A 16,971-nucleotide genomic window follows, 5' to 3' on the forward strand; every position below is an offset into this window, starting at 1 on the left:
TCGCTTCTGGTGCTCAGGCAACTCACTTTCACCTAAGTCAGCTCTGACAGATTTGACAGGTACCTCAATTTCTTCTCTACATAATGTGAAAAATATATGCCTCCTTCTGTCAAAGGGATTTTTCATAATTAAGATGCCAGAAAACACTAAGTATTTACACCAGACTATTAAATTTACTGTCTCTGCTACATCACGGGGAAAAAGTTGCAAAGACAGTTAAGCAAAGAACACTTTGTTGCAATATGGGTTGTTTGGCACAGAAGTGGCTTTGCTCCCTCATGGATGGATTCAGGCATTTGGCACTATCACCTACTACAGACAAATACAAAAGGAGCATCCTAATGCAGCAGGCAGCACCTGACACAACATCTTGCCACTCCATTATACGCCACTGGTTTTAATGGCAGCTAATCTTGTTTGTTATGGAGGCTGAATACTCAGCAGTAGAATTTCTGAAGGTCTTGATGTACCTTAGGAAGAAGCTGTCCCTGTTAATAGCCCTGTCAGCTTCCCCTGGAAGGGGAAAAGGCCCATGTATGTTGTTCGACTGGTTAGCCCTGAAGCCAAGCAGAGTATCATTTGCTTCCCTAAGATCATGACATCCTGGAGATTACTCATCTCATCCAGAGCTTTTGCCATGGAAATCTTTTTGCCCAGCCAGCACAGCTGAGTGGACTGTTGTATTCTTCCTCAGCTTTGGCTGCTTCGTCAAGAGTTTGACTTACGGACTAGACTTAGGGACTACTGAAATAGACTGCTGAAGGTTTTAGAGTCCTGCCTTGTTCTTGTTGAAGTTAAAACAAGCACAAGGAATAATAAGCCCCTAGTCCTCTTTCAGCAGCTTTGACTGCAGTGAGAAAGGCGTTGCCCAATCCCTTAACCAGATGGGTGTGATCTGCCATGGGACCAAAGCACTTTTTTCTTCCTGTGGCACTTAACTTGCCTCAAGAAAGTAACAAAAAATTTGCATCTAGTTTTTTAAATCAGATAAGAGTATTTGCCGTATCCTCGATGTCTGAAGTTCAAGTATTTCTACTCCGCACTTTCAGATACAGATGGAGTTGAAATCTCTAAGATTAAAAACCACGTCAGAAGTTCACTGTCTTTTTTATCTCTTAATTAGGATTGTCTGTGAGCTCTGAAGAGATCAGTTTAGCAACCAGTCTTGCTTAATTGCTTTCAACAAGTTTTCCCTGGTGTCTCAGGTCTGGAGACTGGAAGCTACATCCTGCCTGATGTAAGGACCACAGAGCAGAGAACACAGCAGCCTTCTACTCACACATCCACCCCTGGCCTTTGTAAAACATTGGGAGTTGTGCATTCCACTGGATCCTTGTCCTTCCCTCGGATATCAGTAATCATCCTCAAGCTTACTAGCTGATAGTGCGGGGGTTTTTATGTAGATACTTGGGGTAGAGACTTGCAAGGATCAACTTTCATGTTAAATTCAAAAATCAAATTCCAGGATTAACTTTTTGATTTTGGAAAACAAAACTTCCACTGAACTACACTAACAATTCAAGGACTTGACTTTTATATAAGACTGCTATGATCTTCTTGTCACCTGCAGTTCAACAACTCTGTGCGCAGAACACTACTACATCCTGTCAGCACAGAAAGGCAGTGAACTACTAAATTAATGCAACAGCCTATTATTATTGCTGCCTTTATCTAACTTTATGAAGTTACACTGATTATCCAATTAGTTACTAAACAGTCAGTAACTGAGTTTTTCTATTACAGCCTTCTGTAATAATTGCCTTAGTGTAAGTGCACACGTGCATACACATATAGACACACACACAACTGTACTGATAGCTTGACAAAAGAGAGTTTAATTAGTCTTTCACATGACTTCAGGAAACTGATATTGCTCCGCAGTATTCCAAAGTTATCAACTGATAATTAAAACTCCTCTTGAAATTATTCCTCTTATGTGGAACTCTTTCCTGTAATTCGCTGTGTTTAAAGATCCCCCTCATGGCAACACCTACTAGAAACACAGGAATATTCTCTCTGATACTAGAAAAATCAAAGATCTAGATTAAGTGTTTAAATAGCCTCAGTAGTTCTAAGTGGTTTCAACTGCCGTGATAGAGGTGCTTTCTGAAAACTCATAAAATGTTGTAATTCAGCACAAAATTCTGGAGAGGAGGAAAGTTTAAAACAAAAAAGGAAAGGCAAAACCCCCACCAACCAACCAGAAAAACAGAAGAAAAAATTTGACTTTACCAGAAACAGCCATAGTATCACTGATCCATGCAATTGAAAATATCCAGTCCTTATGTCCATCCTAAAAGAAGAAAGACATATTTTTCTGTGCCATAATACTCCAGAGTAGTCGCAGACAAATGTTCTCCACTTGGATTTTTAGTACAAACTCAGAAGGACAGACCTACACTAAAAAAAGGTTCCAGTATCAAGCTGGAGCAGTTTAAGTACCCACTAGTAACTTTGACTTTTTGGGGTTTGAACTGTATAACTAACGGAGAGCAATTAGGTGTTGGAAAAACAGGGCTCTGACCAAGGACAAATTGACCCCAGCTCTAAGGACTCTGATTTTCCATCTTGAAAGCAGCATTCTGTACTTCTGCAAGTGCACATCCTAATACAAAAAGTAACCAAAATCTTGTGTTTGTGATACATGACCTACAGATTAATATTTCAAGCCTATTATTTTAAGAATCTCTTCTTTAGGAAATGAAAAACCTGTGTGTGGGGGGAAAAAAGACCATAAGGCTCTAGTTCTGTTTGAAAAGATAAAAGGTCACGTAAATGAAGAGCAAGTCATGCAAATCTTCAGAGTCAGGTCTTGCTGCAGCTGGTTATCTGCTGCTGCAGAACTCTGACCCAACCTCTGCTGTTGTAGCTAACGCCCATATGAAGTCCTGAATAAAAAGGAGAAATGAGAGAGAAGCACTCATGGGACACCACTATACTCATTTCAGCTTTTTTTAAAAGACTGGCTGTTTTAAAAAGGCCTCAGGACATTTCAGAAATAAAACCAGTATGAGAGTCTATCTAACTGCTATCAACCACTGGGTCAGAACTAAACTTCGAAGCCAAGTTTCACCTCTGGAATAATACATCTGTAAACTGCACTGGATGAGGGGAAAATCAGAACACCTTGCATCACCTTTTAAATTTCCCAAAAGAGCTTTTTCGCTGTCACTAGCTTGAGAGGTCATCACCACAATTGGACTTTAAAATTCAGGATTTTGTTACATTTTCAGTGCTCAAAGGTGATCTGAAATAGATCTGAATGAGGGTGAGGAAGAAATCTGACTCAGAATCCTGAGAATCCATTCACATGTTTATGTACTCACTCAGGTACCACGTCAAAAATGACAACTCAACTGGGAATGTTTTCAGGCTTTCAGCAATTCACTCTCCATTACAAGACTCCCAAATCTTAACCTTGCTCTGACCTTACACACTTCAAAGTAGTAGTTCTTGTAAGTGACAGAATAAACCTTCCCCAGGTTCTCCCACTTACATCTCCCACACAGACAGGATCAAGTGTAGGCAGGCGATAAATTGCAAGACTGTTGGGGTTGTCTCCACCTGTGGCCAGGAGGGTCCTCGAGGGGTTGAGCTCGATGGCATGAATGCCACATCCCTGCTGGTTCACCATGCCCGGTTCACGATCCTTCAGAATAGGAATCTTGGTAATTTGACCAGTCTGGACATCTACTACAAATAACTGGGGAAAAAAACCCAGACAAGTAAGTCGTCATGAAACAGACAAGAAAAACAAGATGGTCAAATATCCTCCCTATTTTGAACTGACATTCTTTTCTAGTTGAAATATATAAATACTTCCATTATGGCACAAATTCCTTCTCAAACCCAGTAAACTAACAATGACAGCGGGTTTTATTTCAATCACCCCATTTGGTTTTCACAGCAATGAGAGAAATCTGTCATGAGAGGCTTCCTATTTAACAAAACTCTTGAACATAAATTTTTTCCCTGTTGAGTATGAGAAAAGAGTATTTTCTTCAGGTTCTCTGTGCCACAGTGAGAGAGAGACCCACCTCAGAAGAGCCAGTAAGCCCCATAGGGCTCAGCACAAGTCTCCTGCCTCCCAGAGAAGAGATTTATTGTGAAATATTAGCTTTGGCAGACTGACACTTTATAAATCTATGCAATTGGAGTTTATTTTCTGATGATACATGGGAAATAGTAACTAAATACAGTACTGCCAGCATAAACACCTGAAAAAAACGTATCTAGCTACATAACTCATCCTGTAAAAAGTCTAGAAATTGGAGCAGTATGTCACTGGCCCCTTGTCAGAAAACTCTTTTATAAAGCCTTACAAGTCTTCAAACAGACATTACAGCCAGAGCTATGTCAGTTCAAACATATACAACCACGGGGTTGCAGTTTAAGCCAGAACAAAGGTTTACATTGCCTGCCAAAGGGCACTTTCGTTTGGGAGGCTCTTGGGCTGGGTCATTTCACAGATGGTGTTCAGAGGGCAGCTGCACCAACAGTCAAACAGAGGACACAAAGACTGTGAGGGAACACAAGTGAAGCAAGGAAATGGTGGATCTGAAGCTGACTTGGCACTAAGGAAAGTCATGTAGAATCACAGCCCAGGACTATAATTAAATTTCACATCACCTTAAGTCTGTTCCTTCTATAACCAAAGAAGGTTGTCTCAAAACCTCTGGAAGTGAACCGAAGACAACAATAACAACAAAAAAAATCTCAGTACAGTTTAAAAGATAAACATCTCCAGGAAATCATTCTGCAATTGTCAGGCATTTCTAGAAGGACAGAATAGAAATCCAGGGGTTCTCAGAGGTAAGTAATACATAACAAGCTGCTTTTGGTGAACTCTTACAGACTGTAGATCTATTCTTTAATAGAAGCATAAGAAAAAAACCCCAAAATTATTTAGAATCTTATTTATTACTTGATGTACTGAACTAGCAGAATATCAATGTCAAATAAAGCCTAATAAAGTATGGTATGTTAAACACATTCCACAGAGAAAGATGAAATCTGTTAATTGCTATTTGTGTGTTGTGTCTAGAACTGTGCATCGCCTTCAACTCACAGTGATCTACTGTCAGCAGCAGCCTTGCACAGACTGATCCTACAGGGACTGCATTTTCATGGTTACTTCTTTACTTTGCATGCACAAGTGGGGTATGACAGCAGCTGAGATGCAGCTGAGTTGGAAGGAGGCACTCCTCACTTTTCCCAAGCCCCACAATGCAGTCCACAGCCTGAGACAGCTGGTAAAAGGTCTGAGCAGTAACTGCTCCCCAGCTTGATAAGGGACTTGGTAAGCAACCCTGGGTAGTTTAAAAACCACCACCACCTCCCTAGAGTAAAACAAGCAAGCACTGTCTGTATGTGCGGAGACTGTTGCATCACCTGGGGCAGGACAGGAAGCCAGAAGCTCATACTTGAAAGCTGCACCACTGCCTGCCTAGAAATCTTCCCTGTAAATCCAGCACAAGAAGCCAAGAGAAGCCAAACAGTTGTTAGACACTTCTAAAGCCATAAAGGCAGAAATGCTAAGAAACAAGAGAGGCACCCAGTTAAGAGTGCAGAAAATTTGAATACCGTTTCAAGAGTTTTAAAGACTCTAGAGTAAATAAAATACAAAATATTTGCTACTCTTGAAATAAGTACATCTGCAAACAACTCCAAAGCAGCCTGGACACGACAGCTTGACAAAGTCCTGATAACAGGCAGTAATTTTCTGTGTTATCTCAAGCAGGAATAAGAACTTTTTTCACTGCTACTCATTATACAGAAACTAAAAACCAGCCCCCAAAGTCTTTCCCGGATGTAATAAACCCCCATCAACCTCCAAACACTGAACTGTGCATATTTGTCTAGTGATTTCAAACTTTGCACAAAATTCAGTTCTTCCTTCTAGTAAAACATATGCATGGCAGCCATTAGCGTGCCAAATAACATCCAGGATTTCCCAAATCTGGATTGCTTTGGCCATCTGCCAGAAGTCCAAGGACCACACCTCATCTGTGAGAAACATCAGATTCACTTTGGTGTTCTCTGCTGGACAACCTTGCTCTAACAAGGAAAGAGGCCGGATGATGCGGCAGAGAGAAATCCATCTTCCCTCTTTGTGTTTTTTAAAGCAGTTTAGACGCACAGCTTCCAACAGTGCTATCACTCCAGGATCAGGGTAGACAGGCATGGCCAGGTACTGCAGTTGTCAGAGCCATGCATCTTCGTGATCTGGCCCTACTTTGCACACCCCTTGAGATTAATAGCTCCATGCTTACTTTTCTTTCAGCTTGCAGAAGTGGCAAGAAGTCACTTTGGCAAATGGCTCCCCTACAATTACTACGTGGCTTTCCTCTTCTCAACCTGCTTATTAACAAGTTAATCAAGAAACTGCCCCACTTCATTGACTAAGGAACTTCATGAATCAGCTTGCCAAAAGTAAAGACAGTGGCAGGGAACAGAGTATCCAAGGACCAGAGCCTGAAATGCAAAATCCATCCGTCTCTTATATGCAATATTGATAGCAGAACAGTTTGACGGTTTTTCCATACTTCCATTTTTTTGACCTGCCTTTTGGGGACAATAATTTAGGGGGGAAAAAACCACCCAGAAAGCTAACAATTAATTAAAAATAAATTCCCTTCCTGTGTATCTTCAACTGAAAGCACTGACTTCAAACAGTAAGATTAAAAAAAGAGGGCTATGAAATGCCATTTCAAGGCAGCACAGAGATCCTCTCATGTCTTCTGCTGCTGCCCCTGCACAAAGAATAGCAGATGAACAGGCAGCCCTATCCTATCTTTTAGTTGATTCTACAAATTAATTGGAACAAAAATAAGGGGTGCCACCCTGTTTTTATTATTACACAGAATCACAGGATATGCAGAGTTGGAAAGGACCCATGAGCATCATCGAGTCCAATTCCTGGCCCTGAACAGGGCACCCAAGAATTCCATTCATATGCCTGAGAGCTTCTTGAGCTCTGTCAGCCTTGGTGCTGCCCTAGAGAGACTGATCCAGTGCCCAACCATCCTATGGGTGAAGAACATTTTTCTAATGTCCAACCTAAACCTCCCCTGACACAACTTCAGGCCATTCAACAGGTTTTATAGCTGGTCACCAGTGATACAGAGATCAGTGCCTGCCCCTCCTCTTCCCCTCACGAGGAAGTTGTAACTGCAATGAGGTCTCCTGTCAGTCTCCTCTTCTCCAGGCTGAACAGAACAAGGGCCCTCAGCTGCTCCTCATATGGCATCCCCTCAAGGCCCTTCACCATCTTCATTATCCTCCTTTGGACACTCTCTAAGAGCTTAATATCTTTCTCATATTGCAGTGCCCAAAACTGCCACAATATTCCAGATGAGGCTGCCCCAGGGCAGAGCAGAGTGGGACAATCCCCTCCCTCGACTGGCTGGTGATGCTTTGCCTGATGCCCCCCTGGACATGGTTGGCCCTCCTGGCTGCCAGGGCACTGCTGACTCATGGCCGAGTGGCCATCGACCAGGACACCCAGGTCCCTTTCCCAGCACTGCTTTCCAGCATCTCCTTCCCCAGTCTGTGTGAACACCCAGGGTTGCCCCACCCCAGGTGCAGAATCCGGCACTTTCCCTTTTCGAACACGAGCAGGATGAATGGAGAGTTACAAGGCACAGAGAACATCCATGAAAGAGCCTCGCTCATTCTTCATCCAAGAAGTGCTCTTCACACACTGCTCCCAGAAGTCACAGGCACATTCTTGTCATTCATACTAATGTCATTCACACATTTGAAAGAAACCCAAGATAAGCACACTGTCCTGCTAAAAATAGTCACTAAGAGAGAATCAGTCATGGTCAAGTTTCACAATTGGCTTAAGCCAATCTTTGAAAATTCAAGTGCCTCCTCCTCACCCACTCTAACAGTCTGATCACCCTTTTGACAGCAACTAGTGCTCAGGTAGCTGCAGGGTCAGCTGGATCATATCTCCGCCTCTGGTGAAACTAACCCTACAGGAGAACCTGTCTGCTCACACAGCAGCAAGCTGACCCAGCTGACTCCCCCGCCACAGGCACATCAGTGCCAGCCAGAACGAGCAGGTGGGAACACCCAGTGCTGCAACAGGACAACTCTGGACCAGCTGAAGCTGCTCACAGAAAGATCTCACCCCCAGCCAAGTTGGAAAATTAGTATTTGTCCTCCTTCAAATAAATTTTTTGCTAACAAAACAACAAAAGCAAGACAATGCTTATTGTGTCATTGTATTGATGCTAAAGCTGGTCACATCTGAGTAGCATTGATTGGTTTTTCCCATTGCTCAGCCTTGACTCTTATTCAGATTGTAAACATCTCTCCTTTCTGTTCATGAAACACTTGGTATCAGGTTCCTCTGTTTTGTGGCAATACAGACTTTCTAATTTATGCCAAGCCCCAAAGAAACACGGACTCTTTAAAGACTAAACTACCAAACTGGTATCATATGTCTGCTTTCTGGTGAAGATCAAAATATAGAACCATAGGATGGTTTGGGTTGAGAGGGATCTTTAAAGGTCATCCAGCCTGGCCCTGAATGTTTTCATGGATGGGGCATCCAGCAGCACTGTGGACAACTCATTCCATTGTGCCACCAGCCTTATGGTAAAGAATGCCTTCCTTGTATCTAGTGTGAATCTGCCTTCTTTTAGCTGAAAATCATTACCTCTTGTCCTGCTGCTACAAGCTCTGTTCAATTTTTCTGTCCCCATCCTTTTTACATCCCCCTTTAAGTACTGGAAGGTGCTATAATGTCTCCCTAGAGCTTTCTCCAGGCTGAATAACCCCAACAACAGTCTTTCAGCCTCCACCCACAGGAGAGCTGCTCCAGCTCTCTGATCATCATTGTGCCCTCCTCTGGACTTACTCCAACAGGTCCATGTCCTTCCTGTGCTGGGGACCCCAGAGCTGGATGCAGCACTGCAGGTGGGGCCTCACCAGGCAGAATCCCCTCCCTCACCTGCTGCCCACCCTGCTTTGGATGCAGCCAGGACAGGATTGGTTTCTGGGCTGTGAATGCACATGGCTGGGTCATGTCCAGCCTCTCACCCACCAGCACCCACAAGTCCTTCTTGGCAGGGCTGCTCTTGATCTGTTCATCCCCCAGCCTGGAATGTTACCGGGAGTTGCTCTGACCCAAGTGCAGCACCTTGTGCTTGGTCTTATTAAACCTTGTGAGGTTCCCATGGGCCCACTCCTTGAGCCTGTCCAGGTCCCTCTGGATGACATCCTATCCTTCAGGTGTGTCAACAGCACCACTCAGCTTGGTGTCATCTGCAAATCTGCTGAGTGTGCACTTCATCCCTTTGTCTATGTCATTAACGAAGATATTAAATAACACTTGGTCCCAATATGGACCTCTGAGGAGCTCCACTTGTCACTGATGCCCATTGGGACTCTGAGCCATTGACCACTACCCTCTGGATGCAACCTTCCAACCAACTCCTAATCCACCTGTCGAATCCACCACTCTCCAATTTGGAGAGAAGGATGTAGTGGGGGAACATGTCAAAGGCTTTACAGAAGTCCAGATAAGTGACATCTGTAACCTTGTCCACTGATATAGTCACCCCATCACAGAAGGCCACTGGTCAGCCAGGACTTGCCCCCGGTGAAGCCGTGCTGGTGATCTCAAATCACCTTCCTGCCCTCCATGTGCCTTAGCAGAGTTTATAGGAGGATCTGTTCCATGACCTTCCCAGGCAGAGAGGTGACGCTGACAGGTCAGTAGTTCCCAGGTTCTTTCTTCTACCCTTCTACCTTATTTCCCTATTTCTGGTCATCTGGGACTTCTCCTGACTGCCATGACTGTTCAAATATCATGGAGAGTGGCTTGGCAACTTATTAGCACACTAACATGCACTCATCTTAGCACAAAACTTACAGGTTGTGCAGTAGATGCAACTCAAGTGGGTAATGGCCTTGCACATCCTCCTTGAAAGGGTCCAAAGTGACATAATCCACAATGTAAAGAAACCACCTGAGAAGTGAGGAGAGGTAAAAGCACCCTGCAAGTTGGTTGACCCCAAATTCACATTTCCAAGACAAGAACGTGCCATCAGGCACTCTGCCTTGCTGTGAACCTCTGAAGCACAACTAGGTAATGGACACAGACTTTGATATCATTGGATGTGTGCATTTGTCAGTTTTTATTTGTGTCTTGCCCTCTGTGTGTCACTTCAGGAGGCTGGCAGACAATTAACACATGCTGGCAGATGGCAAAGGAAGGAGAGGTGAGAGACTTCGTCTGCTAAAGGGCATCACACTATACCTGGCACAGAAACTACCAGGCTCTGAAGACAGACATGAGTATCAGATGCAGTTGACAGAAAACCAAATACTCAATACAAGAAACAACACCTGGCTATTTACTCTGAAAGAAAGGTGAACAAAGTAATCAGCTACAGGCACTAGAGGGTTATTTATGCTGAGTTTTGGTCACTGTTCATTGGACTTTGGGTAGAGCTACAAACTGCAGGAGCAGGACTTGTTATTTCCGCTCTGTAATCGGAAATGAGCTGTTGTCTTGATGCTTCATCACATGTGCAAAGCTAGGAGACACATTAACTTGGAAAGCAAGGGGAAATCATTTTTCCCATGGCCAGTTCATATTTACAGATGGAGAAGTAACTGAGTGTTGTGTTCTCCCCACCACAACCCCAGGACTACAACACTGGGCCAATTGTATGAGATGCACGGAACAGACACGGGACCTCTTGAACAAATTTAAAGTTTCTACTAAGAAAAAAGAGCTGGTGATTTACAGCAGGGCACCCAAAGCAACACAGAGTCTACTGAAGAGAAAAAAGGTATCAGCCAGCATTCAGAAACCAACCCCTGCATACCTGGGAAATGCCATCTGGGCATTCAGTAAGTTAAGCACAAACACATCTATCAGGCCTGCCCAGAAAAAGAAAAAAAACCACAAACTGAATTCCAGGCACTAATAAGCTTCACAATCGGGAAAAGAATTATATCCTGAACACATATACATAACTAATGGAACAAAAGAAGCTGCAAAATGATTACTGAAACTGCTTTTTAGACTTTATCTACTTTATTCTTTGTAATTTCCTGAAATAGTAAGGAGGAAAAAAACCCCCCCAAGCCTCTTATGTTCAGTGTTTTTGTTTGCCATAAGCTTGTCTTCTACCAAAGTCTCAGAGTTTCTCCAAGAAGCTCGAACAGAAGATGCAGATTACAGACAGTATCTTCTTCTGAGACTTCGTGGCATCAGTGTTTGGTAATTCAGATGCCTATCAGGACACAGCCTAAAAATCTGCACCTCTCCTGAGTTTCCCCATTCAGTCATTTGAACTGGAAAACACTGAGAAGCCCATGCATGCAAGGTCTAAGAGATTTTTGCAAAGAGGAATCCTGTCTCAGCAAAGCCCAAGTGATTGCATACGGGTCCCATAATTCTAAATCTATCAGAAAAAGGATGCACTTTTAAGAAACTCAAATATTTGATTTACAGCTGCTCAACTGTGAGCACCAGGATCCAGTGGAGAAAAATAAAGATATTTCATATGCAGAATCATACCCTAGGATAGTTTTCAAGGATAAAAAGTTACCCAGCATCACTAAACAAATCATAATCTTCATTAAAAATATGCAATTGAAGGAGAGCTCCATATTCTCGTCAGTCTTTGCAGTGACTAGCTCTGCCAAGTGACTAAACCCAAACCTCCTCCTTTATGACAGAAGTGTATTTTTGTTTTGTTATTAAGAATAGTGAATCCTTCTGGCACTGCACAGCCAAGGGCAATTTATAAATTACATGCTAAAAGCGCTCAGTACCACAGTCAAGCTCTGATGAAAATAACTGCTACAGTTTATATTTTTCTGTTGCATTAACTTTAATTAAGTGCAACTCCAATGCAGCAAACCCCATTGAAGTCAACCACGGTGTTTTAGATTTACTCCCAACTTCAGCACATGACAATCAGCAAAGGAATTTTTTCTTTATTATGTCGCTCACGAAGGAGATGAGAGAGAGGAATTCCGTAATTAGAGTGAGGAGTTTAACGCTCTACTTGCTCAAATGTGGACCCAAAGCAAACAAAGTACAGCTATTACAGTGCTTGTAACTTGCACACCATATTTCACAAAGCTGCAGTGACTTCTTTTGAAATCACCGTGTTTTGCTCCACGACAGACGAGGTCCGTCTGCAACGTTAAGTCTGGCTGCGGAAGCACACACTTGGTTGCAGCATGTGCAGAGGGAACAACAATACTGCTGAATCCCTCTCCAGCTCCACGATTGTTTGGACCCAAACAATTTTCTGCAAGGTTGCGTTAACAACCCACTTGTCCATTTATCTTCACCGCAGCTGCGCCGGAGCTGCAAAAGTTACAGAACGCAGCGAAATCACTGCAGCTCCATAAAACAGGCAGTCATCTTGCTAGAGTAAGAAAGATTTTTGGGAGCTTGTGTTTCAGTTTGTCTCCTGTAAGCTGCTCCACGACCAGTGCTGGCTGCTGACTGGCTGAGGAGATGAACACACGTGGAGAAAGTAGGCAGAGAGGTTCTATTTCGGGCTCATTGCTGCTAAAAAGTTGCTTTGTTTTTACAGTTAGGCCTTACTTCTTAAGAGATACCACATGAGAGCCTCCTGCTGCGCAACTACGAACATCTGAAATGGAAAAAAACCAACCCACTGTCCTTTGCTGGTCAGAGCACTGAGTGTGGCTCCGGCACAAAAAAGGGATCTGGAGGCAAAGAAGCAACCGCAGCAACGGATACACTCTGAGGTTTAAGAGCTGCTTGATCTGTGCATTCCTTGAAAAGCCTGGTTCATTTCTGTAGCACTAAACAACCCGCAAAGGACCAGTCTGGGATTTTGCAGTAATTCAACTGGAACTTCACACATGAATTTGCTTGGGCTACCAACTGCGGTGGGGAAAATATCATCTAAGGAGTATCATCTCCTCCACTTATTAATCCCACAGGATACTGTTTTAATATTCCCCTAAAATGTTTCAAAGCATCACTTCAGGAGCCTGAGGAGTTTTTAGTTCTTGCAGAAGTATATATAGATAGATAAAGAAGAAAAGCTATCTGAACGCTGCAGTTTTAGAGTGAAGAATCACCAAGTCAACAAACAAAAGATAAGCCCAAAAATCTGAAATTGTTTTTTTTTATGTTTAGAACACTTCTGGCTACTCTTTTCAAAAATCTGGAGTTTAAGCGCAGTTTTATAACAACTTTTAAAAGTCATCAGCGCAGAACCGTGTGTAAAATCAAACCGGGTAAGACTGAGCACAAATGAAAAAAAGGGCTCTTAGCAGCCAGTTCTGCCAGGCACTGACAGCCATCATTTAGAAACGCTAATGCCCATCCATTAACTTCCCACCTGCAGGACTAGAGAAAAGATCCAACCCCAGTGCTGCTCTCCATCCTGCAAAGGGACGTAAATCACTCTGGAGAGATCAGACAGATGCTGCGTGCAGCGCCTGCCACACTTCAGATGAGAACAGCTCGTCCCTGAGCACCGCCTTCACTCAAAGTTAATTTTACACGATTCTGACTCTGCTCTGAACGACTTCCTAAAGTTTTCCTTGGCAGTTCACACACTTGGACTGCAGTAAGCACCATCTGGGGGAGTGGAGTAATTATCAGAGGGAAAAGGAAACCGCGGGAGGTGGCACTCACCGTGTTGCATTTCGTCCCGCACACCACTTGCCGGTGGTTCAGCCACTGGGAGGCAAACACTTTATTGAGGGTTCCGAGGTGGAATTCTCTCTCCTTCAGGAGGCTGGGGAGCTGCTGGGCTGCGTATCCGTGCAACAGGCGGTGGTAGCTGGACTCATTCTGCATCCGGAGCTCCCTCCCTTTCAGGTAGTACACCAGGGACCTCTTCACCGGGGGGAGCCTTTTCCTTTTGTGCACCGAGTGATCCCACACATACTGTGAAAAATAAAGATGGAAATCGGATAAAGCAACTGAAACAAACTTTAGGCATCACCCTCCAAAATTCAACGATATTCCCGGTGGAAAACCTGCAGCCTTCCAAACCACCCACGGAACACCGTGCGTGGAGATGAGCCCCGAAACGCTGAAAGGGCCTTTAGCAGCGTGGAATTAAACATATAAATATTTGCTAAAGGAGCAGTAACGCTGCGATGACATTAACGACAGCCCGCGGCCGTTCGGCACCGTTGGGGCGACGTTTGCTCGTGGAAACGGGAAGGGCGTTCGGACCGGGAGAGGGGCAGGTTTAGAAACCGGAGGTCGGCAGGTTTGGGGGTCACACTCCGGGGATGACACCAACCGCGGGGCCCAGCGGCCTCCTCCGGCCGGGCCAGAGCTGCCCCGGCACCATCGCTCCGCCGGGCCGGGGCTGGGGCATCGCGAACGGCCGAGCCCAACGGGGCTCCGCGAGCCCGGCGGGGAGGGGGTTACACCAGGACCGGGGCTGTCCTGCCTGAGTTAAACCAGGGCCAGGAGCTGCTCCTCCCCCGGTGACAGCGGGACCCGAGGCTGCCCCTCCCCGGGATCCCCCCGGTGACAGCGGGACCCGGGGCCGCCCCTCTCGGGTGACACCGCGGGCCCCGCAGGTGTCACTGGGACCCGAGGATGCCCCTCCCCGGTACCGCTGCCCACCCCGGACACCTCCGCAAGTGACACCGGGACCGGGGTCTGCCCCTCTCCAGCACCCCCTGCCCCCCCTCCCGGCACCCTCCCCAAATGACACCCGCCCCCCCGGCACCAGGACACCACCGCCCCTGGCCAGGGTCACCCCTCCCTCCCTCCCTCCCTCCCCAACTCCCTCCCTTTCTCCCTCTCTCACTCTCTCTTTCCCTTCCCCGCCGGGAACCGGGGCTTATCCCCCTTCACACCGCCGAGAACAAGCGCTTCTCTCCCTCCTCCGCTTACCTGCTCCCCCTGGAGCCCCCCAGACCCCGCGGCGGCGGCTGCCGCCGCTTTCCGCTTCCTGCTAACTGTTTTCCGGGCCATAGTAGAAGGATGAGGCTGCGGCAGCGGCTGCGGGCGAGGAGCGGCCCCACATGGAGCGGTTCGGAGCGGTTCGGGGCATATGGAGCGGGACCGGCCCGGGCTCTGTCCCTCAGGCCCCGCCGGCCGCGCCTCACGGCATTTTACGGCACCCCGAGGTTTTTTCGACTCTTGTTTTTACGACAGTCTCGTCGCAGCTTTGCGGCGGCGGCCCCGCCACGCCCGCAGCACCGTTGTCCGGCAATCGGGGGGCAGGGCTGACCACGCCCCCATGCCGTTGCCATGACAGCGCGGTATTTCCCGTGGCGGGTTGGCGCCCCCTGGCGGCGGAGCGGGCTCAGTGCAAGGCAGGGACTTGGCATTCCCTCGGGAAAAGGAGGGATTTTTCCCAAAACCCCAGGAAAGCGTCCCATAAGGGGAACAGGGTCACAGAATCACAGAACGAATTAGGCTGTAAAAGACCTTTGAGATCATTGAGTCCAACCTGTGACTGATCCACCACCACGGCAACTAGACCATGGCACCGAGTGCCACATCCAGTTTTTCCTTAAACACCTCCAGGGATGGTGGCTCTACTACCCCCCTGGCCAGCCCATTCCAGTATCTAATCAGCCTTTCTGTGAAAAAATTCCTCCCCATGTCCAACTCTCCACTGAACCATCCACTGGATCGGAGGGCAGTTCGGCTGACTTGTTCAGGGTCACACACAAACACGAAGATCTGCTTGAGGGTCTCCACACCTTTAACTGGTCTGTCGGCACCCCAGGGAAGATCCAGGGACACACATATGCCAATAACATAAGAGACCCTCTCCCAGGCCTCCGCAGCCGAGTGCGTTATCCCCTGCACTCCACTACCAGTACCCTTGGAGGACTCACACCAACAGTTTATGCAATAACACTCTTTTTTAATCTAATAGAAAATTGGGACAGGTTAAGGTTCAAAGATTGCTGGTGATAGTATCTGGCTGGAAAAACATATCCAAAGATTGCTGGTGATAGTATCTGGCTGGAAAAACATATCCAAAGCATTCTACAGACAAGCTCTGATAATTAAAAAAGGCTGGCTTGAGATAATCAATCACCCCACATGGAGACTGTTCCTTACCCAACACGCCCCATGGGGGAGAAGACAGGTTCAGCCTGTCAGCTGATTCCAGAAGTTAGGATGGAGTCTTCGCTAACTTTCCCCCATTTTTAACTTACCTTTATGCTATTTTTGCATTCAGGTGGAGCCTGAGTAACTCCAGTCATACATCATGTGCAGTGCAGGGTGGTCGTACCTTGGAGGTGGTTTACGTCTGTTACACCTCAGTAACCTTTGGGATGAAGGTGGGTGCCGGTATTGCATCTGTGATCTGTGATCTCGCCACAATTACTGGTTCAGCAGCAAGACATCTTCTGTTTTTCTCCCTTGATTGACAGCTGCTGTGTGGCTTTTCAGCTACAAAGTACCATCGACTATCTCCACTCCACTCTCCATTTAGTCCCCTTCAGCATGGATTGTGTGTGGGAAGCTGGGCATGCTGACCGCATTCCATCCAGGGAGCAGCACCTGCACTTCACCCTATCATTTCCATACTGTCACAATTTCTGTTAAATTGTTAATATAACTTCCCAGTTTTCTCTAATTTTACACACAGTCATTTTCCCACACCATTCCATCTGGGAAATCCCTTATTTCTGGGGAATTAAAGGGATATAGAGTATTCGCTTTTCATTACATCCCCATGTGGATGGATGAGTGATTTTTCTGATGTTCACACAGCTCATACGCACTTTTTTCTATGATTATAGAGACAAAACTGTGGGTCATCCAAACCCAGCGACTGCCACTTACCAGTGGCATTGCAGAGAAGAGAAACAGGACGAGGAGAAACAAGAAAAACATTTTAGGTCTAGGCAGGCTGGAAAACAATGGCAGTTCCTGACCACCTGAAACCTAATGGTGCCTCAAGTCACAGGAATCAGTAAACATTTTCCTGACATGACATCGCTTTTATGACTTTTTTT

The 16,971-nt window shown here is 45.8% G+C and overlaps 1 protein-coding gene and 1 long non-coding RNA gene across 4 annotated transcripts in view; one reads left to right on the forward strand and one right to left on the reverse strand.

Moving 5' to 3' along the window:
* The window catches only part of DCAF12 (DDB1 and CUL4 associated factor 12), a 31,186-nt gene extending 16,040 nt beyond the window's left edge, over nucleotides 1–15,146 (reverse strand). Inside the window, exons 1-4 of one of the 3 annotated variants that reach the window (XM_032676931.1) lie at nucleotides 14,882–15,146; nucleotides 13,658–13,912; nucleotides 3,497–3,703; nucleotides 2,233–2,293 (exon numbers count right to left, since the gene is read on the reverse strand). In XM_032676931.1, coding sequence (XP_032532822.1) covers nucleotides 2,233–2,293; nucleotides 3,497–3,703; nucleotides 13,658–13,912; nucleotides 14,882–14,962 — 604 coding nt within the window. In that variant the 5' untranslated portion in view covers nucleotides 14,963–15,146. Of the gene's footprint in view, nucleotides 1–2,232; nucleotides 2,294–3,496; nucleotides 3,704–13,657; nucleotides 13,913–14,004; nucleotides 14,157–14,276; nucleotides 14,380–14,881 lie in introns of those variants that run through there. The other 2 variants (XM_032676932.1, XM_032676930.1) reach the window with 2 other exon arrangements.
* LOC116781241 lies at nucleotides 14,173–16,953 on the forward strand. The gene is made up of 3 exons (XR_004354828.1): nucleotides 14,173–14,235; nucleotides 16,188–16,290; nucleotides 16,756–16,953. It is a non-coding gene; the product is annotated as an uncharacterized LOC116781241 (long non-coding RNA).
* The last annotated feature ends 18 nt before the right edge of the window (nucleotides 16,954–16,971 follow it).

This window comes from Chiroxiphia lanceolata, chromosome Z (assembly GCF_009829145.1).
Source record: "Chiroxiphia lanceolata isolate bChiLan1 chromosome Z, bChiLan1.pri, whole genome shotgun sequence".
In the NCBI taxonomy this organism is placed as follows: Eukaryota; Metazoa; Chordata; class Aves; order Passeriformes; family Pipridae; genus Chiroxiphia; species Chiroxiphia lanceolata.